Here is a 25,225-nt window from a genome sequence, read left to right on the forward strand (position 1 = left end):
AACTGTTTAAAGACTGGTCAGTCACAGTTGTATGAATCATAGTTCTAGCTTCCAATAAGGTTTGATAACAGTAAATCCCTTGATTTATAAATATTCCACATACTGAAGCTTAGATTATCCTATTATATTAATTTTAGCAAAGCCCCCACACAGGCTGGTTTAAAAAAAAACAAACGCTATGATAAACATTTAATGTCTGATGAAGATGAGTGGGTTGAAAACTGTTAAACTAGTAACACAGCAAAATACGCAAGAAAAACAATTAAAATCAACAGGCTCAACCATAACAGTGTGAGACAAATCATAAACCTGTTTAAAGCTGCATTTATACATATTTTTTATACATAGAGTACCTGTAAAAAAGTTTTTTTTTTTTTAAATGGCTATAAGAACTTAAAAAAACAACGACAAAACTACAGCTCAACTCTGACACAAAACCTGTATTTTCCCAACTTGGTTTTATTTTTATAAAACAATTGTTCACATTCGCAGTGACCAGCAGAGTAGCAGAGTATTATATATATATATATATATATATATATATATATAAAAATTCATCATAGAATAAGGCCAGGATGTAGACAAAGAGCTTTATTAAAAGGTTATGTGGAGAAATAGGCCATTCCCATTGGTTAAATTTGAAATTTTGTTCAACTCACTTTTTCAGGTTGTCTTCATGGAACATGCTTATCTGTACGTTAACTACTAAACAATAACAAATCTACTAAATAACACCGTCCTATTTAAAACAGAGCAACACTGCGCCTTAAAACTGACTACGCAGTGGCACATGGAGGAAATTAATTTATTCAAATCAGCATCTATTTAGCCTACTCTTTCCATCTTTAAATCACCCGTCTCTGGGTCTCTATGGAGTTGTGGATTTACAGCCAATCAGGAAGTCATAAAAATATTAAGTAATAATTTTGAGTCTGATACTAAACTGAACAATGACTATTTTATTAAGAAAACTTTTATCCATCACTTTAATTGATACAACTACACAGAAACTTAATTTATTTAAGCTCAGCCATGCTTTGTTGTTCTACCACAGCCTTCAGTATAAGTCACGGTGGATAAGAGCGTTTCCTAAGTACCTAAACTAGTAACAGCTGCTGGAGCAGGAAGCCGTTGTTAATGTGCAGACTAGATGAAAAGGGGAACCACAGCCAGAACAAGACGATACAGCTGGATGCTCCCCACTGATTAGATGGAACCCGGTCAAATACGATTAGTATTAATAATTAAAGTATAAAAGTCAATATTTTTTTAAAAGTGCACTTAAAACATGTTTAAGCATTAGACTCTTAATGCCTCATATATTAAATGATACACAGAAAATATACACTCTTTTATGTAAAGCCTCCATTATTTATTGAAATTAAAAAACACTTAATTTTCTTTTCAACAGTTTAATATTTTTTTGCATCTCTGAATACATTGGGTAATTTTTTATTTTAGAATTTAAAAAAAAGTATTATTATTTTTGTTATATTACTTTGTTTCTGGGGGTTGTACAAAAGTCTTAGAAGAGGTGTGTATCACATATGTGACATCAGGCATCAAAGTTAAAACTGTTGCTTGGTTTGATACAATTCACCCAATCACGTCGCTCAGATTAAACCGATCATGGCAAAGCATTTCCAGCCGTCAGCCAATTACGGCCCCCTGAAACAGAGAGAATCTGTAGGTTTGTAGGTCATTAGAACTACAACTAAGGCCTCTAATTTAAACTGAACAGGCTCTGCCTCCATTTATTAGTTCTGGGATAGGGATGGGTCAGACATGGCTTTGACTGGGACTTTAAAATAAAGACTATCACCAGCAAGTCTAATTAAATCATCTCAGACACAAAGAATTACAAGATTACAGTCCCATCCATCCCGGCCTAAACCCCCTGAGAACAATGCTGTGTAATCTGTGTTAATTCTCCAGCTCTCAGGGTTCGGAGTCTCATGGCTTTAGTAAAAGGGCACAGCAGCTCAGGCTCACATCCACCCAAATATCCAACTGGGAGACAAAGCTAAAAGCACAGAATGTATAATAACCCCTGCACTATCACTCACCATTCATTAATTTTTAACTTTTTCCAAGGTCTGCAATCATCTCTGTCCAAAGCCATCCTCCAAAAATCTAATTTCATATTCACCGCCTTTAGGAGATTATTCTACCCCTAAGGAATTAAAAAAAAAAAAAGGTTATATCACCTTCCACAGCAAAGTCTTTTATGTTTAATGTAATCTTTGTAGCAGTATCAGTGGTGTGCAGGCTGCTCTTTCCACTGGTCAGGGCTAAGCATTAAACATCACTTTAAATCTGCAGGTCCCTGCTGAAACTGGGAGGTTCAGTGAGGAGAGAAGCTTTACTGGTCATCTTGGTGGATAAAAGCAGAAGTGCTGCCCTTAAACTTTTGAGTCTTAAACTACCTGAGAGGTAGAGCAGGACCAGTATAAAGCTTCGAATAGCAATTGGCATGCAGGACAAACAGGGAAGTTGTCCTTTTGTTTTTTTTCTTCATGTGTCAAATACCCTAGTTCTATCAAAGCCTTAAGCATCTCAGATATATACTGGCAGGACCTGGTATTAAATTCCATCCTGGCTGATCAGGTCACACGTAAACAGCTCTAACTGGGTCTGTTCACACTTTCCATAAACATGCGCATCCACACGAGACTCCACTGGCAATTTGTGATCATATCCCATCTCCCACCCTATATGAAAAACATACAGATCCATATGCGACTACAAATGGCTAAATGCATTGTTGATTCCCTCCCCCCTCAGCTTTTACAGTCGAGTTATACATGTAAAATAAAAAGTGGCAATGAGAAAACATTGCTAAAACAATCATTAAACCAGGTAAGCCCTGAAAAAAAAATCCAAAAAGATTCAAGCTGAATTCCAAGGACAGGGTACATTGGTGTCACAGTTTGAGCCAAAGTTGACCTAATGACAGACAACAATAAGAATAATAATAATACATTTAATTTATAATGCACTTTCCATTCGGAAATCTCAAAGTGCTTACAAAAAAAAAAAAAATATTCAGATCATTTATCAACAGATGAGTTCCCCACTGAAAGCAAAATATAAGAAATCAAGACTGAAATGTATCCAAATGCATGCTGACCCAAAGTACACTAGTAAATACCAGCTAAGAAAAAAACACTGGGCAATTCTGAAGTGTCCTACTAGGGCTGGGCGATATGACCTCAAATCAATATCACGATAAATTGGGCCGTTTTACCTCGATAAACGTACGATAACCCTTAGCTGGCAAAAAAAAAAATCTATTTTCATATTTGCTGTAACTCTAGACGGCTGCTCTGAGTTGAGTGCTCAGCGCACACAGTAGCGTGCCATGACTCCTTTGTAAGATAGGCTGTTGGAGTTACTGTGCGCTGAAGTTAATTTCTCAGCATGAGAAATGCCATGTGTGACATGAGTGTGAACTTGTTGAAATGCACGAGTCTCACACTAGATAGCCCTGTTATGTCGGCCGCTTCTTCGTTTGAACCAGCAGCCATTTTCTTGGGTTTCCCTACTCGTTCAGCCTGGATGGGTGGAGTCACGTGATCGCACGCACGCTTTGCCCGCGAGTAACGCTGGTCAGGTTCAGAGCACCAGCTGACCACAAGTGACTTGACGCGGAGGTCGGAAAATTGCCCACTGTTTTGAAGAGAGGCTGGCTGAGCAGCAGTTATTCTCACATTTATGATGCGACATCACTAGTTTACAATGACAAACATGCGTGTCAAAACAGTGGGCGGCAAATTGTTAAGTCCTGGGTGCAGATACAGAGTCGTGCTCGTTATGTCCGTGCTCGTCAGAAGATGCATGGCAAACACAGCGGTAATGGTGCTCGTGAGGTGTTTTGTCCAATGATCATCAAAAGTCTGAGCTGATTACAGAGGTTCTTCAGTTATCGCTCGACTCACACAGACTTTGCTCCAGATATTTCAGTAAATGAATCTCCCGACATGTGCAACATGCTCCAAGCTTGTAACTGGCTGCTACAGCGCGATAGCTCGTCCTCACGTAGCACAGGATGACAGCCAACTCTCTGCTGCAGTCTCAGACTCGCCGTGTCTGGTTTTGAGCTGAATTAGCGGGACAATCCCATGTAACAAGTCGCCAAAGAAAACGGAGGAAATGGGAAAAATACTGCAGCTGTTTCTCATCATTAGTTGCTGCATCGGCAGGACGAACAAGCTCTCCAGTCTCCCGACGGCTCTGGTTGAACGGCCTGAAACCATCTGTGATGGCGCCGTTTTCTTTAACGAGATCACAAGAAAAGCAGTGCAGTGATCTCCACTTCATCCCATGTTGCTGTCTTGTTTATTTATCAGTTATTCCACCAGCTGGTTTATTATACTACTACGAAATACTTTATTACTTTTCTAACTCTCGCTCTGCATACTGCCCCCAATCAGTTACCGCCGGTACGACGCGCTCTCTTCGGGTGCTACGCGAGTGAGGTACGCTCACAACGCAGGTTCAAACAGCAAGTATATTCGCCCCTGAATGAAACTAATCACACACAGTCAAAACACCGATTTTACCGACATTGGAAAATTGACGTCGGTCATCGCAGTGAAGGACGGTAACTGCAAATTTTCGCTTCATCGCCCAGGCCTACCTCCTACTGATAACAATCCTGAACATATGTGGAAAGAGCTATAAAAGTCTGGAGAAGAGACCCTTCAAACAGCTGGAGCAGTTTGCTTATGAGAAGCGAACCAAAATACCTGGTCTACAGGGGTAGATCTTTTCACCAAGTTACAGAAATCCCTTGATTTCAGTGATTACAGCCTAAAAAAGGTTGAGCAACAAAAGATTAAGTTGAGGGATTTAAAGGCCAGCTTCATGATGTTGAACCACAATACACTGGTCAGTTTGTACTTATTACAGACTATTTGGGATTTTTTCCTCTTTTGACATACCGTAATTGAATAGCTTGTAGAACCACCTTTAGTAGCAGTAAATTTAAGTAATTGTGATAAGTCTCTGACATCACTGTGGAGGAATTTTGGTCCACTCTTTGTTGCAATGTTGCTACAAAATTGGTATGAGGTAATTATGCTGAAATGCAGCATTTGGTTTTCACCAAAAATGGTCTTCTGCATAAACCCCACATCTCAACTTTGATCTCATCTGCGCAAGAGACATTTTTCCAGAAATCTTGTGGTTTGTTTCATAAATAAAGCTGAAGTTTGTTCAGATGCAACTTTGCTATCATTTTCTTCTTAGAGAAGAGAGTCATGATTATGGAAACACTTCCAAACAAGTCATACGCATTTAGTATTTTGTAATAATACTGTCAGAACTCTAACATTTACCATGCTCACCAGAGTGTAGACTGTGTGCTCATGGAACCTTTGTTAAGACGTCTGAGAATTGTACATTGGACTTACTGTGACATCAAACCCTGAAAAGATTGTGAATTGACTTGAATGTTTTTCACTTGTTCACAATTGCTGCCACTGTTCAATGATTTACTCAAAATTGTCTGGAAATGATATAACTCTTCTCACACTGATGGACAACAACTATCCTTTTTCCAAGCCCATTTCTGATGAATTTTCTTTATGTATTAATACACATTTAATGCTTCAGACCAGCAAATTAACAAAGTTTCTGCTTTTAAGAAGTTGCCTAACTTGACGCAGTGTCAGAGTGTTTTTCTTTTTTTCAGTTTTCAAACAAACCCTCTTGTAAGATCATTACAACAGTATATCTTTAAATACAAAATGTTGGTTGTTGCAGTATAAAAGACACACAACATCAACACGGATAAAATACGTTTGAGATTATTTCCCATTCCTTTGTCACGTAAAACAAAGTGTTTTCTAAAAACGAACATATTAAAAACTAGAGATGCACCGATCGATCGGCATCGGCCCGATAATGGCCCTATCGGTTTTATATCGGAGATCGGAAAATAATAGTTCAAAGCGGGCCGATGTGATGACGTTTACAACAACAAATCACCACCAGGGTGTGTGTTCCCACACCTCGGACCCAGGTCTGCTTAGGGGGCGTGGCCGTCTCTACCAAACATCAACACTGAAAATGGTCTCGCCGGTATGGAAGTTCTACATTACAATGTCCGAAAAGGACAACAAATTTGCAGTTTGCAAGGTGTGCAAAGGAGATACCCCGAGGAGGAATGTTATAAAATAATTTCAACACGAAGCTCATAAGACATTTGAATGTTTTTCACATGGAGTTTATTGAGTTTCCAAAGTTGGGTGCAGTTAGGGCAGAGAAAGAACAGGAGGTGCAGCCACGCCGCTAACTCCACTGAACGTAACAGAGACATAAACGGCAGCAAGAAAAATCAAGAACTATATCCTAAGGTAATGGATTCATATGCCTTGATCATCAGCCGCTTTCTGTTGTAGAAGACATCAGGTTTAAACGCCTCGTTAGCAGTTTGGATCTGCGGTACACGCTGCCGAGTCGTAAATATTTCACTAATGAATGTCCCCTGGAGTTTTACCAAACTATATACTGCCCAAACCCTTACGCAGGACGACAGTCGTGTCAGTCGGCTTCACGAGTGACATTTGGAGTTCTAGTGTGAAGAATTGTGCTTCACTCAAGAGTTTCCTCACACGCGGCATACGTTATCGCTAAAGCTTTCACAGAGCTTAATAATTCATTTTTATTTTAAGATTTAATTCCTCTTTCCACAGGAAAACTAAGGTTTATAGTTTACAACTTGTATCAACTTTTAGAGAGTGACATGTCTGCTGTTGTCTGTGTTGCTGCACATGTTGTACATGATTATTACCACAGGAAAGCTGAAGCTAGTAAACTACACTTACTCTTTGTAAGCAGTGTCTAAGTCGTCTCTAAGAGTCTCTAGAGGGTGAAATATTGCACATTGCCGCAGCCTGCAATAAAACAGAAAATTCATGATACCTTCTCATCTCCTAATACAATGTCAGTGTTGTATACATGAGACAACAATATTGACGAATTTATGGATTTCACGCTGTGATCGGCAATATCGACAGATACCGATTTTGGAGATCGGTGATCGGCCCTCAAAATCCTGATCGGTGCATCTCTAATAAAAACAGTCATAGCACCTGATTTAACAACTTAAGTAAGCATGATGATGATGTGGTGGATTGGAGATGTTCAGCTGAGTTGATTTGAACCGCCTTGGAAGGTAGTAACAGAAGGTAGTTATGGGGCTAAACAGAGCTGTGTGAATTGACATTGTTGAAAGGAATAACGGGTCGAAGGGATAACTGCAAACTACAGAGGATAAAAATCAGTAAAGTGAGGTCAGTTTGTTTTATTCACAGCCGACTGACTAAAGCAGTCAATACCCAGACACATTAGGGTCATCGTTAACTGTGGGTCACGAAGTAGAGGAAAGGGACCCACTTCAAAATGAGGAATGCCATAATACTTTGCAAAAAACACACTTAGGGAATGTCACACCTTTCTGGGATTACTGAATGCGTAGCTGGAGAGTGGCGGTGGAATGAGGGGACCACCAGTGCATCTTTACAATGCCACTCGGCTATGAAGGTATCTTTTGTCACCTCTCTTTCCAGTAGGTACAGTAGCTGTCTAACAGCTCTCATCTGCATGTTTGGTGGCTGATGGCCAATTGTAAAAATCTATGCTCCTTGCAGAACTGGTCGATGAACATTTTTAATGCATGACAGGTTCACCAGCTCACTTTTTCCTCCCATCAGTGCAGCAGTTTATCTGCATCTGTACCAACAGCATCACATCCTTGCTCCGTCCTCCCTCAAGCATCATCAGTGTTACCAGTAATAAATGCAGCATGAACTACCAGCCCTTACCGGAAGAGAATATTATGCCAGGACTCCTTTAATGGAACGTGACTGATCTTTCTCCCCCAGTGGCTCAGTTTCTGCATGAAAGAAATCTCACTGTCACGCCACCTTGACTGACTGCCAAGCTGGACAAAGTCATTTGTTTGGGCCGGGTGGAAATTAGCAGGGTGGGAAGCTGGGAACTACATATCTCCAAAGAACTGGTCAATAAACAATACATATTCCAAGAAGAAGAAGAAAAAAAAAAAAAGATAGTGAGAAGTGAAGTTCTGAAAGAAAGAAAGAAGGAAAGAAAAAAGAAATTAAGTCAGGCATATTGAGTGAGACCCACAGGGGAGATGGCTGCTGTGGGTGCCCTTGAAATTGTCCGACTCATTACCACAGCAGCACGGTCATGAGAGTGCTCTCGGTCAGAAGCTGACAGCTCGCGAGTGAAAGACAGAACATTTTAAACCACCAGAGGAATACTTCAAAGGCTGGCCCTCTCCATTTTCTAAAAAAAACATCTCCTGCATTAAAGCAAGGCAGATGAGAAAAATCCTAAAACATTTTCATCATTACCCTCCTGCATGGGGTCTGATAAAACAAGAATTACTAGTTTTAAGATTGATGTTTATAGAAAAGGGCACAAAGGTAAATCAGGAGACCAAGTGACTAAACACTTGATTATTTCTTCAGTTTCAACTTGGGTTTCAGTTTAACTAAGGGGAGTGTAACAGCACAGGTGACTGCTACTGCTCTTCACTAAGTGTAGGAGAAAAGTCCCCAAATGCTTAGACAACTGGGTGTTGTAGCCCATTTCCCCTCTTATCTGCTGAGAAGTGGAGCGTAAACACATCCCTAGGGTGAGCTGACAGCAGGACAAGTTTGCATATTCCTGCAACTGTGCGGTTGGACACAGCCCACTGACAGTCCTAATTCCCACATTGAAAGCAGAATAGCTGCTGCGGCTTCTAATTTGTCCTCTGCAGGAGTTCACTGCCAACTTTAAACCACATCAATGAAGTAATAAGTGCACAGCTTCGTCCGGCCCCAATTAGTGCCACAACAATCCAGCCAACTTTTATTTCAGATGGCGCCAGAGCTCCCACTCTGGAAACAGTAAGGGAGAGAGCTGTTGTCATATTACCTTAACCAGTGTAGCCTAAAATAAAAAAAAAATAAAAAAAGGTGGAATTTCCTAATACATTGAAGGAATGGGGTTAATACACATACAAAAATGGTGGCCCCATTCTATTCACTTTCTGAATTTAAAGTTAACACGACAAAAACGTTGTTTGATTTAGAATATATGCAAATTAAAATGAGTTCTTTGAAGAAAAATCTAAATGTGAATACTCCTGAATCTCAATCACATTTGTTGCTTTTAAAAACAAAAATGTTAAGATTTTATATATTCAATTTAACTACAGTTCTAGAATTCAATGTAATTGCTGATATAAAAATCCATCCTAAATCTGACATTTCTGCTCCCGGAGAGGAAAAGAGCAAACAACAAATCCTCCTCAATTACACCATAATATCCATTATGTGCAAGCAAGTGCTTATGTGGTATGTGACTGTTTGCCAGATGTGTGTGGATCATCATGCAATAGTTCAGTGCTGGATGAGTTTGTGTATTACATATTTGGCCAAAGAAGCTCTTAGGGGAGGATGCAAACCAGCATGAGGTAAAGCTTTCAACACAGCTACAGGACTTAGGGTCTGAGGTCAACAGAGTGACAGGCCAAGCTAAGGAGATTACATCTTCACACACACACACACCAAAGGCATGTGGGATACTGGTCAGCCAGAAACGCTGTCAACACAGAGTTAAAGCAGCGATTACATGACGTAACAGGAGGCTGACTTATCTGAAAACTTGTGGAATCTCGATGTACAGTGGGAGCCCTGGTTGAATTGGGTTAGGTGTAGGGCGATATGGCTTCAAATCTATATTGCGATATAATCTGAAGCATGTGCGGTAATGATATATATTGCAATATATCATTTTCTTCTGTGTATACACATGTCAAAATGACTGTTTCCGAACAAAGTCGCATACCAGATACATTGCAGCAGAACAAAGTAAAAGAACAAAAAAAGTAAAATAAGAACAATTATTGTGCAAATAAAAAAAACCCAACCTAAAACCTTTCAATTTTTAAAAGATGTGTTATGTATCTTTTTCCAAATAACGTAAACACACACACAAAAAAATCTAAAATAGCATAAATAGAGATGGTGATATTTTAATTTTTTTGATGCCTTGAGAAAGGTCGATGACCGAAACGTTGGCCCAATAAATACTGTAGTCTGGTGAGAAGAACGTGTGCGGGAGTTTTCTTTTTTAAAATTGGCTGCTTCTTTTCTCCTCCGACGCACCTTTCTGCAGAACCGGTGTGCAAAACGTTTCTATACTTTGGATATTTTAAATAAAAAATTACTAGTAAAATGTTGCAAAAACAAAATTCTTTGAACTGAAGGGCAAAATGTAAAAACAAAATTTCTTCCTGCTTTCCCGACTACTTATTTATAAATGCACAAAAAAAAGCTGCACATATTTGAACTGAAAACCTTTAAAGTTCAGCCTTCTTTTCCGTTAAAAAATAAAACATCTACAAAATCTATCTTACAAACTCTGAACATCAGTGTTTGTATTCCTTGTGTGCAGTGATTGAACGATTTTGCACATCAGAGGTTGTTCGCCAGGAACAGTTTCAGGCGTCAGTGCAGATCATTTCAGTGATTATTTTTGTTATATGGAGTGCCTTTGAAAAATGCTTGTGAAATATCAGTCTTGTGTGTAGGGCTACCTTTTTTCTTTCCGCTAGACTAACTGGACAAAAAGTAGAACGGGAGGCAGAGCCTTCAGTCTTATAGGCTTGTATCTTGTCGAAGGAGCTGTCAGTTTGTGTTCAGGCTCTTGCCCTCTACCTTCATCATTCGGGTTAAAACTGCCCTTTTTAATAAAGCTTATAGTTTTGGGTTGTCCAAGTTGACCTGGATCATCCCCTTAGTTATGCTGCTTTAGGCTTTCACTGATGGCAGACCTCATGATGCTATGTGGTCTTTCCTAACTATTGTTTGTTTATTCTGTATGTACATGTCACGATTATGACAGTTATGATGTTCTTTTGTGTCTCAAAAGCAGATATCCTTGGTCTCATCCACTTGCTGGCGTCTCTTTCATGCCATGTCAGAGCCCCAACTGGTCAATGTAGATGGCTGGCCTGCTCGAGCCTGGTTCTGGTGGAGGTTTTATCTTCCTTCCACCAAAATTAAGATTTAATGCAGGTTTTTATGATTTAGCATGAAATCGGGCTCTTAAAATTAAGATATGACTGGGAAGAATTGGATTCCATTTATTGATCTGCACCGAAATTTGTAAGCTTTTCTTTGCTTTCAGTGCCTCAAGATGATTTTGTTGTGAATTGGTGCAACAAATGTAAACCGAACTGTCTGAAATTGAATGCATCTGTAGTAGGTGATGGAGTGAGATGGTGACTTTTTACTACTCTTACTATATTTCTCTGTTGTTGGATTATCCAGAAACAAAAATCATGCTTCTTCCGAAAATATTTGTCAATTCTAACACCACTGCAGAGTTTTTCAACCCCTCTAAAAACACAGGGCAAACATATGTATACAAATTCAAAAGGCCAACTAAAGAGAGAGAGAAAAAAAGAAAAGACAAATCCATGAATGTATGAAAGAGAAAGAAACAGTTAAAGCCAGTCCAAAATTCCAAACAAAAAAGAATGAGGCAACGCTTTGGCTCTGGACCTACCAAATCCTTTTTCAATCAACAAACTTTCCCACCCTACAAAGGTCTAAGGTTAATCTGAACTAGGCCAGCAAGCTGGCATGGCACATGCCCTGTGGCCACATAGACTTACTGCTGCGTTTACTGCTGCGGTTGAAGCTACACTTTAACACATCCACACCATACTGTTTTGGCATTTTGTTAAGCGCCATCAAGCGTCATGCTAAGTGAAGTCTGAGCCTGCAGGCACAGCTCTCACATATTTGTTTCCAATTGACACAGTTCCAGCCTGCTCACTGGACAAAGAAAAAACAGTTTGCAAGTTGCCTAATATCAGCAGGAAGTGATTATAAAATTAATATAGAATTTTAAGTTTTGACAATAAATGAATTAATAACTAAAGACATTGATGATCATCTGTCGTGGGGATAAGACATAACATAAGAAACCCTCCCAAAAAGGCCAATATGCCAAACTCATCAAGGGTCATGGTTGTTGCTGATGGGGCCTTGGTGCTTCGACACTCCTCCACTATTGTGGATCTGGGAAGCATCCAAAGCTCCTGCCAGAATACAAAACGCCAGATCCCCGTCTTGAAAACAACTTCAAGCAGAGGGGCGAGCTTGCATCCAAGAAGTGGGAAACATCTTGTGCCGGTCCTAATTACTTCAAGATTACACAGTTTGACCCCTCCCAAGCTTCCTATACAGAGCTCGTCTAGAAACTGAAGAGGGCTTAACTGATGTTCACAGGACTGTCAGCTGTGTTTAATGCAGAGAAGAGCAGGCATGTCTCCATGTTTCCAATAAAACGGAGTATGTTTAATCTCATAATTGAATTAACTTGTTTTTTTTTATTTTCTGAAATTATAAAGTTACTCTTGCTAAATACATTGGTGGTACAAACCGGTTCTAATCAAATTTAACATGCATTCCAGTTTAAAGAGAAGGAAAAAAAAAAAAAGTGGGAAAAAAACTGTTTGTTTACAGTTCTTGAGGCAAATATGAATAATAGCTGTATGAAACCATTTGTAGCTTCAGGCGATCTGAAGTATGCAACTCTCTAGCTCAATAAATGTATGCAGATGTAAGCTCCTATTAACATAAAGAATCCAAATCTCTAAAAAAAGCTCTCTATGTAATATTCTGTAAACATCTGAATCAGGGTGGCGGTGACACAGAGATGCTCCCGGTCTCCAGGGAACTCCTCCAGTTCCTCCTGGGGAATCCAGGCCAGCTCAGCCTTGCTGACTGTGTGCCTGGTAGACCTCTAAATGCCACGATGCCTGTTATTCAGCAATTCTGCCTCTCATCAGATAGAGGTTATAACTCGGTCACAGTCTGCTCACTGATTCAGAGCTCCTTTGCAGAACGAACTTCTTCATGTCAATTATATTTTCAGATACATCAGGGAAGGTCATAGTCATGAATAATCAAAGGCTGCAGCAATCTCTCAAAAACAATGTGTGCAATAAGAAGGGAATGTCCAGTTGTGTGACGTATTTGCACAAATGAGTGCGCAACAAAGATAGCACTATAATTTTTTTAATAAACGTGGCCTGAATGTTGAGCTTTATTAAACAAACACTTTAAAACCTCAAATCTGATCTTTAACCATCAGCTACTGCTTAGAAAATTGTTTAAGGTGACAGAGTAGATATCTATATGGGTAGCAATAGACGTGAAAATTGTGACAGGCTACATAGTATTAGCCTGGAATGTGTTGCTATGCACTCTGGAGCAGCAAAGGAACAGGATTAAGAGCTTTGTTTCTCAGTTATTGGATTTTGGCTCCATGGGAATGGAATTATTCAGACAGTGAGGAAAGCAAACACTGAACCCTTCCTGTTCATGCGGAAAACATGACTCAGTGTACACACATGACACGTTTAAGCTTTGTAGGGAAATTAATATCACCACAGCCAATTGCCGTAAACAAACTAAAATTACATGAATCATTGAATAATTGAGGCTTTACCTCCTGCTCTTCATTTCACAACCCACTCTGAATCTGGTAAAAAAAAAGTCAAATTTTATTGCCGTCTGAATCAAGATCCCAGACCTGAAACAAACCAAATTCCTTTAACTTTTGAAGTATTTTTTCTATTGCTTAAAAGCAGAGTGATGACAAGAAATGTGTGTTGAGACCGGAATTGTATGTCCTTTAATAAAAAATAAATTAAAAAAAAATCATCACCACTATGGCTGGGTAATCCTGGAAAATCTCCTTTTTTTTTAAATTATATGCATTACATGCTTCTTACGGAGGTAAAACGTTACTGAACTCGCAGTCCAGGGAGGAGATTTAATGCTTATTTTTCAAGTAAAGCTACTCAGTTTCCAGATCTGCTTTAGAGCGAGGGCTGACCACCAGCATGACTCAACTGCATATGAATAAGTGAACCAAAGAAACAAGACTGTTGACCTCTGATCACAACAAGAGGCACACGTAAACATTTCAGAGGTCAGTCACCGTGAAGTGGTCAATGATTATGAAGGCTACTACCAAATTAGCAACTAATAAATTTAGAGTTCTCATGGGCAAAACACAAAATCACCAAACTGCTGGAGTGAAGCTGCTCAGTGTATGTGAAGTCCTAATGGCGTGTGAAAGAGTGAGACCCGCTTTTAATGGGCAGCTCCAGTGGGATGAACAAGTTGACCCATCTGAATGTGATGAGAGTACGGGTGGTTTTTAACAAAATATCAGCCTCATCTTTACTACTATGCAGTCAAATTGCATGCTTAACAACTGACCTGGATCTCCTCGTACGCCTCGTCAATAGTGGTCACTTGGTGCTGCTCGTGCAGCGCTGGCTCGTCGCAGAAGAAGCAAACCAAGCTTTTGTCAGTGAGGCAGAAGAGCTTGACCTTCTCGTGGTCCTTGCAGGGGTATGAGCTCCTCTGAGCGTTCAGAATGGCATCCAGTGGAAAGGCTGAATAGCGCTCTACAATATTGGACAACTTGAGACTCGGCGAAAGGAGTGGATCGGCGAAGGTCCGCCGGCACTCAGGGCAGTCTCGCACTCCGTGAGGCTCCTGTCTGCTCCAGTGCTCGGTGATGCACTTTCTGCAGAAGTAGTGCTCGCAGCCAAAGCTGACGGGGTCCTGGTAAATGCTAAGACAGATGGAACAGAGGAGCTCGTCCTTCAGACAGCAAGCCATTTGCAAAAGCAAAGAGGCATCTAAGAGGACAAGATTGTGGGGCTGAGTGCACTTGGTTTAATCTGTAAGTGGACGGTTCACTGACACGTAGGTGTGGACTGACTAATTCCTCAGAAGTCTGGAGACTGGATATTCCTGCTGGAAAGACATGAAATGAAACTTCAATGAAGAGACGCATCCTTTAACATTTGCAACAAAGAAAGTTGGAACAGCAGCAGATTAATCTGGTAACACTTTAAGATTACATCAGAGAGAAACCACTCCATATCTAATCTTCATCACAAGAGCTTAGAGTGGTCATACATGGGACTCACTTCATACTGCTAACATAACACGGGTTTGAAAGGAAAGCTGCAAAAAATATCAAAACTTCTAATCTGCATGCATTTGAAAGCAGTCGAGAGACAAATCAGTATTTTGATATATAATACTACTGCAGCGTTACTTGAAAAAACTTATCAGATACTAGTTTTCAAATAAGCACTTCTGATAAGAAAAATTATGAAAGCATATTTAACTGATACGGACACTCACCTTTAAATATATACTTAAATAACTCAACAAAAGACCTGGATCAACACCTGCATACTCTAAAGCATTTAGGAAAACGCCAACAAGGCAATGAAAAGAAACACCTGCAGCAATATTTATACTCAACTAATTGTGCCTTTACGTAAAAATTAAACACACTCTGGTTTTTAACTCCCACAATCAAGGATAAAGCATCAAATCGATGCTTAGGAAATAAACTTTAACTGGCTTGAGTCACTGTGTCTGCTAGCTGGATGTATCAACACCACCGAGCAGCAGCCTCAAGGCTGATTTATGGTTCCGCGTTACACCGACGCAGAGCGTACGCCGTACTCTACGTACCCTACGGCGTAGGCTCTGCGTCGCTTTAACGCGGACCATAATTCAGGCTTCAGCAGGAAGATGACGGGAAGTAGAGACACAAAAGAGGCGCAACACTCAGTCAACAACGCTGCTTTTGGAGAATATATGTCAGCCGAGGGGTTTAAATGTCCCTTGATGTAACAGCCCTCAATCATAGAGGTGGATAAAAGACGGGGAAAAGCGCGACCACTTACCACGACACCCGCAGCAACATCAGCGGCTTCAACTCAAGTGTCTTTTCATGAGCAGCAACACACAGCGGCGACGGAACAAACCAACTGGCTCCAGTGACGGGGGGCAGGGGACAGGTCACATACGGTTTGTGTACGATAATATATGTTGTCCTTGTGAATATTACAAGAGAGTGAAAAATAACTCATATTTAATGGTTAAATTTAAAGTATTTTGGTGAGTTGGTGTAATGTGTAAAGAATTTAACTTTATATGCAAAATACGACCCCCTCTAATAATAAAGTGGCTCGCACTTTCTCTCTCCGCATTCTACCTCTGTTTAGTCGTTTACCTTGAATATATAATTCTTAAAACACACCGGTATAAACATAGTTAATATGATTAACAGATTCATAGATGAGTTTGTGATCGCTGACAAGTGAGTCTCACTTTTCACTTGATACACTCCTCGTATATGAGGGGGAAAGGAAGTGGGTTAATGTATGGGTTTTAAAGGCTGCAGTTCCCCTATTCACCGGCAGGTGTCAGGCGCGGCCGCAGAAAGAAAAGCAGTATACTTCATTCCTAATGTATATTTGCCACTACATTGCTTGTATTAACAGTCATTCTATATAGCTCTTAAGTGATAGCTCTGCTTGGGTGATGCTTACCATCCTCTAGATGCACCGTTGACAACAGGCTGTTATCAGAGGTACTACAAGGTCAATTTCACTGGCCAAATCTTTCACTTCCTCCATAACCGAGAATGGATGGGGTGCAGGGGCGCCTCCAAAAATGTTTCCTAGGGGGGGCCAGATGGGGCCACTTAAATTATTGGGGTGGAACCAAAACTAAAAGCCATAATTACAGGACTTTATTATACTGTTGTAGTATACGGGCTCAGAAATGTCTAACTTGTCTGGATATATATTAATGGTTAATACCAAAATAATAAATTATATATATGTAATATATACAGGACTGTCTCAGAAAATTTGAATATTGTGATAAAGTCCTTTATTTTCTGTAATGCAAAAATGTCATACATTCTGGATTCATTACAAATCAACTGAAATATTGCAAGCTTTTTATTATTTTAATATTCCTGATCATGGTTTACAGCTTAAGAAAACTCAAATATCCTATCTCAAAAAATTAGAATATTCTGAGAATCTTAATCTTAAACTGTAAGCCATAATCAGCAATATTAAAATAATAAAAGGCTTGCAATATTTCAGTTGATTTGTAATGACTCCAGAATGTATGACATTTTTGTTTTTTAATTGCATTACAGAAAATAAAGAACTTTATCACAATATTCTAATTTTCTGAGACAGTCCTGTGTATGTATTTCGCCCAAATGATTTGGGATGAATCGCATAACTGACAATAGAATCCATGTGACCGGCAAGTGTTTTTTATTTATTTATTTTTTTAATTGAGGCAAATGGGGTGGCCAGCAAATTTGTAGGGGGGGCCATGGCCACCCCTGGCCACCCCCTGGTGGCGCCACTGATGGGGTGCCACTTGCTTTCCAAATTAACAAAAAAACTAAGGTCAAATGAGGTCAAATAAGTTATTTAAAGTCAATTATAGTTTTTATGTCTTTTAAAGATGAAAATGATAATTACTGCAGATTACAGGTGATCATTTACATCCCTTTTTAATTTTCTATGTCTCTACATCAGTAAGGGGAATACAATATTCACATCTTTATCTACAGTGTACTGTATACACAAATGAACACATAAAGTAAAGGATAATAATTTTGAACCAGGAAAAAAGGATCACATTCTGACATTTAGCAGCAAAAACACAGGATAAAACATAGCTTACGTACAGTAAAAGTAGATCTCTTTATCGAGTCAGATTGTTTTCAATCATGTGTCGCGACAAAGCGAGAGTGAGAGCGAGAGAGCGAGAGAGGGAGGGGATAAATAAAGAGAAAAATGTATGTGTCTTTCAGATAGATGAGTCTTCTTCACTGTAAGTGGTACTCTCCTGCACTGACATAAGTGACTGTTTGCCCGCTTCTTGCTGTGGGGTGCTGAAGGACTCATCCTCTTCTCCAAAGGGAAGTTCACCTTCTTGTTTTAAGTCTGTGGGCATGAAGGACGGGCTCCCATAAGACCCATTTCCATTTATGTGCAAAGTGATGTTGACATTGACATGGGGGTTGTTAGTCACGGGGCTGATGATGACCGGGCTGGTGGGCTGAGATGAGGACTGTGGTGGGATGCTGACAGGAGTGACAGACTCTGTGTCGGTCTGGAGAGTCATGGGCTCCGACAGGCCAGAAGTTAGATTGTTAAGCGCCAAAGTGGATTGTAAAGGGCTGATGGACTCATGGCTGCTGTAACCTTCTGTTCGGGTTAAAGTTTCAGAATAGTTACTGCATTGACTTTGGTCACTGATAGCTTCCCCTTTCTCCAGTAGAGAGACTTGTTCTGGCGAGGTAACTGTGAATGAAGTCAGCTGAGATTCCCCCAAATAGATTGGACCAATCTGCCGGTGGAAGAAGTGAAAAGTTTAACATCCAGTGTTATATTTTCACAGCCGTTCTTATTTATTCAAGATGAAAAACTGACATTTTCCATTTATTCAAACAGAATATTTGCAGCAAAGACAGCGTCAACTTGTCTTGGAAATAATCAAACAAGTTAAAATAGAAGCTAGCAGAACTCTTTTCTGAGTCATTTAATTCATTTTCACCTCTCATTTTTAACTGGCTAGTGGTTAGCTCCAGGTTTGAAGCTCTAGTGGGGCTTTTTACAGCCATTGGGGTCACTTATCTGAGATTCTAAACACTCATTAAAATGCTTTCACAAAGGAATGATAAATCACTTTCCACTTTCACTTCATCTTCATCACCTGGCCATTCTGCTGTACAGATCTGATTGCTGGAGCGCAGTATCACTAGACTACTTCCACACTAGTGCAGTTTCACTGAAGTGAAAGTAATCTGCATCAACGTTTGCATTTTAACTCCATGTTGGAAATGATCTCCATCCCCATTAAGTCCCCATAAACAGACATCACATGACCACACATGCCCTACTAGAAATTATTCTGGTTGGAGATTGCTTCGATAAAGCCTTGCCTCCTGCACATATTGGTGGCTGCAGTATTAATAAATGCACTAATTATGTACATCACAGCGGATGCCAAAGATAACAAGTCAGCAGTCACAGTTGTGAAGGCTCAATTGTTTTTGTTAACCTTTCAGGTTGGTCAAATGATACACTTAGTAGATGAAATGATTACCGGTAACTACATTATCATTTCTAAATGATCTTTGCTTTGTCTGTCCACTGCAAGAGCTGTGTTTACAGTCTGAACAGGGGTCAAGGGTGTTTAAAACGTAATTCTAGTGTGGACTTAGCCACAGCTGTCCCTCAGTAAGTGTTTCCATCTCCTCAGAGGATTCATGGCACCCATCAATTTGTTGACCAAAGCCCTTCCTCCCTGATTACTGAGTTGGTGGTTCTTCACTTCTTGAATTAGTTGATAATGAAGGCCAATGTGATTTTGAAAGCTGCCATATTTTGTTGTATCTATTTCCTCAGAAATATGCAGATACAATCTTGTCCCACAAGTCTACAGAAAAGTCCCTTGACCTGTTTGGTTTTCACTTTTAGGTGTAATGAACTCTGAATTTTCTGTGGAAAATATAAATTAGTAAGGTCCAGTAAATGATGCTTCTTCAAGTTGAGGAAGCATCGTAGGAACATCTCACAAATACCAAATACACCACATCTGCATTGCAAAGGTGTCTGGATATTTCTGTGTACAATTAATATTACAGTCTTGTTTATGTTATGTACATTTACAAGGCCATCTATTCTAATGTTCTAATGGAAATGGAATCATTCTAAACATAAGTTAAGCCCATTTTAGCCGGTGATAGAAATAAAGCTGAATAAATAGATACATATCACCAACAAGGTCTCAGACAAATGATGCTTCCTACGTCTATAAACGTTGACTTTATGTTCCAATTCTAACAGACATCAGGGGTGAGTATTAAAACAAAAATGAAAGTGTCTATTCAGTCATAAAGATGAAAACTCATATCTTACTTTATCACCACTTTTACAGTTTCCATTTTCATCTTTATTTAAGCGTGCAGCATCTGGGAAAACATGAAACAGTGGATAGTTTTTAACAGTAAGTACTAAAGTTGTGACAACAACAATTACAGATATGTCAGTTAACTTTGGGGATTAATAATGTATTATTGAACAAGACTCATACAGCTAAATATAGCACAGACCTTTTCCTCAAGGCTTGAATAAAGGCAACTGGACTTCTCTTTCTTGGTTCTTGCAGATGTCTCACCTTCCATCCAGAAGGCTTTGTCAAGTTGCCTTGATTCAAGCCTTGGAGAATTACAATGACCTGGATAACTGAGAATTAGCCCATACACTTTTTTATGTCATCAAATGAAGAATATGATTAAAGTTATTTTGCCAAATGCCATTACCTTTCCCCCTGGTTCCTTTACAAAGGCACAGCAAGAGGATGAAAATGATTAAAAGCAAAACGCCTCCAGTGACACCAGCAATGGCTGCAGCTAAGAGAGAGGTAAACACAGACACAACTCTGATGAGATATAGATCAAATAAAAACATTTAGAAACAGAGTTTACAGTTTGATTGTTATGATCATACCTAGTACTCCGTCACTTGTTGTGGTTGTTGGCTCGTTCTTTATTGAATAGGTGGGTGCCGTCATTAAAACCGAAGGCCTGACAGACTGAATGGAGATTCTTTCTCCATTCAGTGACATCATTGAATTTGAAACTGTTGCCATTGTAGTCGTAACTGTAGTCGTAGACGCAACAGAAGTCTCAGCTTTCGGCTCCGTTGCCGATGCTTCACAAATGTTGTCAGATTTGTTGTCACCTTTATTCAGAATTGCCCTCCCATTACAGCTGAGGGATAAAAGAAAAAGGTCAAATATCTGAGCTTTTAACAGGAGCGTGCAAATGTGCGTCTCTCACTCACTTTGTATGAGGCTTACAGGGGTCAATGTAAGAGACAGTGTTGGAGAAGGTCCCAGTGGGACACTGTTCACACTTCACATCCTTATCCAGTGTGCCTAAAAAACAACAACAAAATATAAATATTTCACATTATTGCATTAATAACGCTGCATGTTAACTACTGGTACGGAGATTATGATGCTGTGGTGATAACAGACTAAATTAGTGTAAAGTACCTAAAAGCACTACAAAAAATAGTCAAAATAGCAGTTCTGTTGTAGTCATGAGCAATATTAGGACTGGTCCTTTAAGGAAACAAGATAGTTCATTGAAAATTGTTTGTTCATGAATTAAAAAAAAAAAGGGGGTAACAATCAAATGTATGGTAATATTGTTATCTGTTAGCATATCATAATCTTTACCTTGCACAGAAACTCCATAACCAACTTTACATGCCGTGTACTTCCTACAGTCTGAGCAGTATGGATCTTCAAATCCAATCAAGCAGTACATCCCGGGTAGGCAAAGACACTTCGAATTTTTGGTAGAGCTGCACTGCCAGGCGAACTGAAGACCTTTTTCTGGTTAAACAAAGACAGTTGTTTGCAAAAAGTAAAACAAAACAGTCAAACGCTGCATCTGATGTAATGACAGGGATTGAATTTACACTGCATGTACTGACTTGCTTTGCATTTGTTGCAGATTCGACAGTTTGAAGCGAAGTTCCAGTCTTCCATGTATCTGTCTTCTTGGCATCGTTCACACACAGTCTCATCATCTGGTGAGCATGGTTTTAGCACTCGATGCCCTGTGATAACATCCCCTTAGTTAGTGTAAAATGTATTGGCTATAACACCACATACGTTTTGTAACTGAAAAATGCCTCATCATATTGTAATGTCCTGGTTTGATACTGTTCTTCAAAATTTGATGACAATACAAAGGATTTTTTCCGTTTTCTCTTTTTAAGTGCAAAGTTTATGTTTACATGATAAAATATGCACATTTTATACCAGAAAATCAGTTCAATAAGTACTGACTCATATTAACTCAAAAGAAGAGTGAAATTGCCATACTGTGTTTGTGACCTCTGTAAGAAAGTCCACGAGTATGATGTGGGTTGTGTTTCAATTTGTATACCTTGTTTTGACTCTAATGTCTAGGAATCTAATCTTCTGGCTGGAGTAAAAATCAGATTTCTCTTGATGAGAAATCAAAATGTTGACATCAAAGTCATTATTAATTCAGTTTTAGTATCTGGTTCAGGTATTAGCTTTGATGTGTTCAGGCTTGACAATCTGCAGAAGATAAACTTAGAAACCTTTCAGGTTAAACTAACAAACCATGTGGGTGGTTTTGCACATTCGTCATTCTATGAGGCCTTTTTAAAGCAGAGCAAGTGATTCTATGCAGTTTCATAGCTGGAACACTTTTGTCACACTCAGTGAAAGTCTCCTCACTATCTACTAGCTGCTCATCTCATGTCAGGCTGTATATGGACAATATCGCAAACGAGCAATATTTGTCTTTTTTTTTTTTAATTCACTTCAATGACTAAAGAGTGATAAGTCCGGCATTTGAACTTGTCAGACTGGAGTTACATAACTTTTAACTTGCAATTATTGAAAAGTGACCCCCATATTGGACATTTGCCTTGTTCGTCTTCCCTTGACATTATCAGCTTATAAATATTTTTAGCTCCTTCACAAGTTCCTTCACACCTCCACACCCAAACTTCTACCACTTTGTGTCAATATGTCATCATGCAGTCTTTGATGCCACTTTCAGTTTTTCATGTGTCTGAAAACTTGTCAGAGTATGTGGTATCATTATATAACATTTGAGAACAGTTCTTGCTGCGTTTACAGATAAGCACTTACCAGGAGGGCATTTTTTACAGCAAAGATCAGATTCTTCTGGCACGTATTCTATTGTTGAGTTGAGACACTTTCCATATGCGTCTGCATTATAGGGCTTCGAGCAGACCTACGGGAAAGAGGAAGAATGAGGTGCAACTTGTTTTCTGCTGTAGTGATGAACAGATTACTAACAAAAGAGTTTTTAGTCTAAATGTAGACATTTTAAAATTAAGTAGAAAATATTTTGAGCACAATTCTTCTGTATTCCACTCTGAGTTGGATTGTGAACTTAAACCTAATCAGTAGTCGAAACTCATATATTTAGTCACTCTCTGATTAGGGGGAACATGCAAGGAGGACAGTGAGCGCATACATTATGTTAAACAGAAGCTTAAAGAAGTACCAGACCACTTACACCTGCACCCACCTTTTCCTTTCTGGTAATTCTGTTGGCCTGAGCTGCAGATATTCAAAAACCCAGCAGCCAGTGTTCAGCACATAGTGTATTTCCTCTCATTTGTGGCCCTCCAAAATTGCAACATTGCACGTAGGCATCAGTCCTCTAACTTACAAGCATTGGTGTAGTGAAAGGATGTGTAACAGTAGCTCTCACCTCACCTGACTGCAAGCTGCCTCACCACAGTAGCCTCCAGTGACAAACCAAATCTAGAATATGCTGACTACAGCAGCGCATTTCTCGTATTACAGGAAACAGCTAAAGCTCACACTTCAAGTGTACAAACTAGTGCCTGCTAGTGCGACCAGCAAGTTCACAGGTGGCGATAAACGTGACATGTGAAGCTGATTGTTTATTACTGATAGCTTATCTCAGAGAACATTGTGTGTATTTTTTCCTTTTTCTCTTGGCTCCTCTGACCCAGATTACCTCTCGACCCACAGTGATACAGGAAGACAATTAGAAAAAGAGCTGCTGCCTCATATGAGCTATGAAGCAGTCTGAAAGTGGATCTGGATGCCAAGCAATCGAAACCCTTTGTTCTTATGGGTTAGTACATAACTCTGTCCGCACAAAATTTCCACCGTGAAACATTCTCATCACGTTAAGGAGAAAACTTACATCAATACAAACAGGGAGTTTTATGATATGGCCTAAAATAAATTTGTGCAATGAAATTGAAATTTAAATTGATTGGTGATGAAATAAGATGATATTAAAACAGGTTTATAAGATAAATGTGTTTACACTTTACGAACTTGACACGATAGATGACAGCATGGAAGTGTTAACAGTGTCAGTATAAACTCCAAATTCCAAGATACAATGGAATTAATTTAGACGATAAAATTTGGCTTGTTGACTATCAGTTGAACTGGGACTTACTTATGTGCACGTCCCATACAAACACACACATATGTGAACACACCCACACACACACACACACACACACACACACATAGAAAGAAAACAATGAAATAAAAACAAACAAAGTCAGCATGACAAAACGTACCGTAGTTGTGGACAGACTCAGGAGAAACAGTAGTACAGGGATGTCCTTCATTGCTTCTTTAGGTAGAACTTTAGGAGCGAACAGGCAACAAGCAGCCGCAATGCTGTTGTGTTCATTTTATGAAGGCAGGTCAGCTCTCAGTGCAGGAGCAGTTTCCTTGAACTGACTCAAGAATTTGGAGGAAGGAAATGAGCAGTAATGAGCTGTAACCCAATTTCACTGAAGTGATGTGAAAACCCTGACGGGTGAAGTAGCGTATAGAAACCAGTCCACAGTTGCGTGCTGTCTTTTTGTCCGTGTGAAGCATGGAAGTACTAAAAGCTCTTTGATGGTACACAGCTGAACACCGGAAAGCGTCTATTTCAACGTCCTGACAATATTGATGTAAATTATCTTGTTTGAACATATTTAACACAACTATTAAAAGTCAATCATTTAAACCAGATCAATAGACAAACAAAAACTGTTAATATCAGAGATCTCATATCTCTACAAAGTTAAAGTCCTGAATACATGTGCTCATAACCATTTACCACTTTTCAGGCTCTATAGACCTACACATGAAAACTTAATTTTAACAATATGATTTTTCTTTTTCCTTTTTAAAATGTTTACAATAAACACTGCATTATTTCTTTAATCCAAAAACCTTACAAAAATTACTCAAAACTGTGTAGTATATAGTATATGCCAGGCCTGTTTGTTGTACTCTAACACTTCCATGAAAATACACCAAGAAATCACAATAAAGGTGTGGAGCTGGTGCATTAGAACAATCATGTATATATAACCCTGATGCATTTCTGAATTACTTTTTTCTTTGGCTTCTATGCTGTGCACATTTTCATGTATGACCTCAAGGTTTAAAGTGAAGTGCTGACTCTGTTTCTTTTTTATTATTATTTTTAAAGGGGTGATTAAAAGTAGAAGTGAACTCATTTACTGTAGATGTTCTCTTCTTATGCATAATAATCTAGCAGAGCTCAGAATGATCTGCAGCACAAACGTCAAAAGGCATCCATTGCTTGGTGATCACAGAATTCATTGATGAATAGATGAATGCTGGTGGAAATCTATGTTGTTCTTTTTAAGGTCCCATATAAAAAAAAATGTTGC

The 25,225-nt window shown here is 39.3% G+C and overlaps 2 protein-coding genes across 2 annotated transcripts in view; both read right to left on the reverse strand.

Moving 5' to 3' along the window:
• trim62.1 (tripartite motif containing 62, tandem duplicate 1) overlaps nucleotides 1-15,868 on the reverse strand; it is a 39,846-nt gene extending 23,978 nt beyond the window's left edge. The window contains exons 1-2 of the mRNA XM_061728547.1: nucleotides 15,821-15,868; nucleotides 14,325-14,870 (exon numbers count right to left, since the gene is read on the reverse strand). Of these exons, the coding sequence (XP_061584531.1) occupies nucleotides 14,325-14,732 (408 nt within the window). The 5' untranslated portion in view covers nucleotides 14,733-14,870; nucleotides 15,821-15,868. The remainder of the gene's footprint in view (nucleotides 1-14,324; nucleotides 14,871-15,820) is intronic.
• A 1,340-nt stretch (nucleotides 15,869-17,208) lies between these two features.
• tnfrsf1b (tumor necrosis factor receptor superfamily, member 1B) lies at nucleotides 17,209-24,297 on the reverse strand. The gene is made up of 9 exons (XM_061728548.1): nucleotides 24,110-24,297; nucleotides 22,662-22,767; nucleotides 21,464-21,589; nucleotides 21,204-21,362; nucleotides 20,804-20,897; nucleotides 20,468-20,730; nucleotides 20,281-20,370; nucleotides 19,877-19,929; nucleotides 17,209-18,302 (listed from the first exon to the last, which is right to left on the reverse strand). The coding sequence occupies exons 1-9, from the start codon at nucleotides 24,158-24,160 to the stop codon at nucleotides 17,760-17,762; spliced, it is 1,485 nt and encodes a 494-aa protein (XP_061584532.1). The 5' UTR covers nucleotides 24,161-24,297; the 3' UTR covers nucleotides 17,209-17,759.
• Between the last annotated feature and the right edge of the window lie 928 nt (nucleotides 24,298-25,225).

Source organism: Cololabis saira, chromosome 8, assembly GCF_033807715.1.
Source record: "Cololabis saira isolate AMF1-May2022 chromosome 8, fColSai1.1, whole genome shotgun sequence".
In the NCBI taxonomy this organism is placed as follows: Eukaryota; Metazoa; Chordata; class Actinopteri; order Beloniformes; family Belonidae; genus Cololabis; species Cololabis saira.

What these genes read in the sequence shown, in the direction of transcription:
- tnfrsf1b (XM_061728548.1), bottom strand. Translation starts at nt 24,160, where the DNA reads ATGAAGGACATCCCTGTACTACTGTTTCTCCTGAGTCTGTCCACAACT. An exon ending in CTGCAACAAATGCAAAGCAA is followed by an intron (nt 21,363 to 21,463) that starts GTCAGTACATGC and finishes TTGTTTAACCAG; the next exon opens with AAAAAGGTCTTCAGTTCGCC. An exon ending in CCCTGTAAGCCTCATACAAA is followed by an intron (nt 20,731 to 20,803) that starts GTGAGTGAGAGA and finishes TTTATCCCTCAG; the next exon opens with CTGTAATGGGAGGGCAATTC.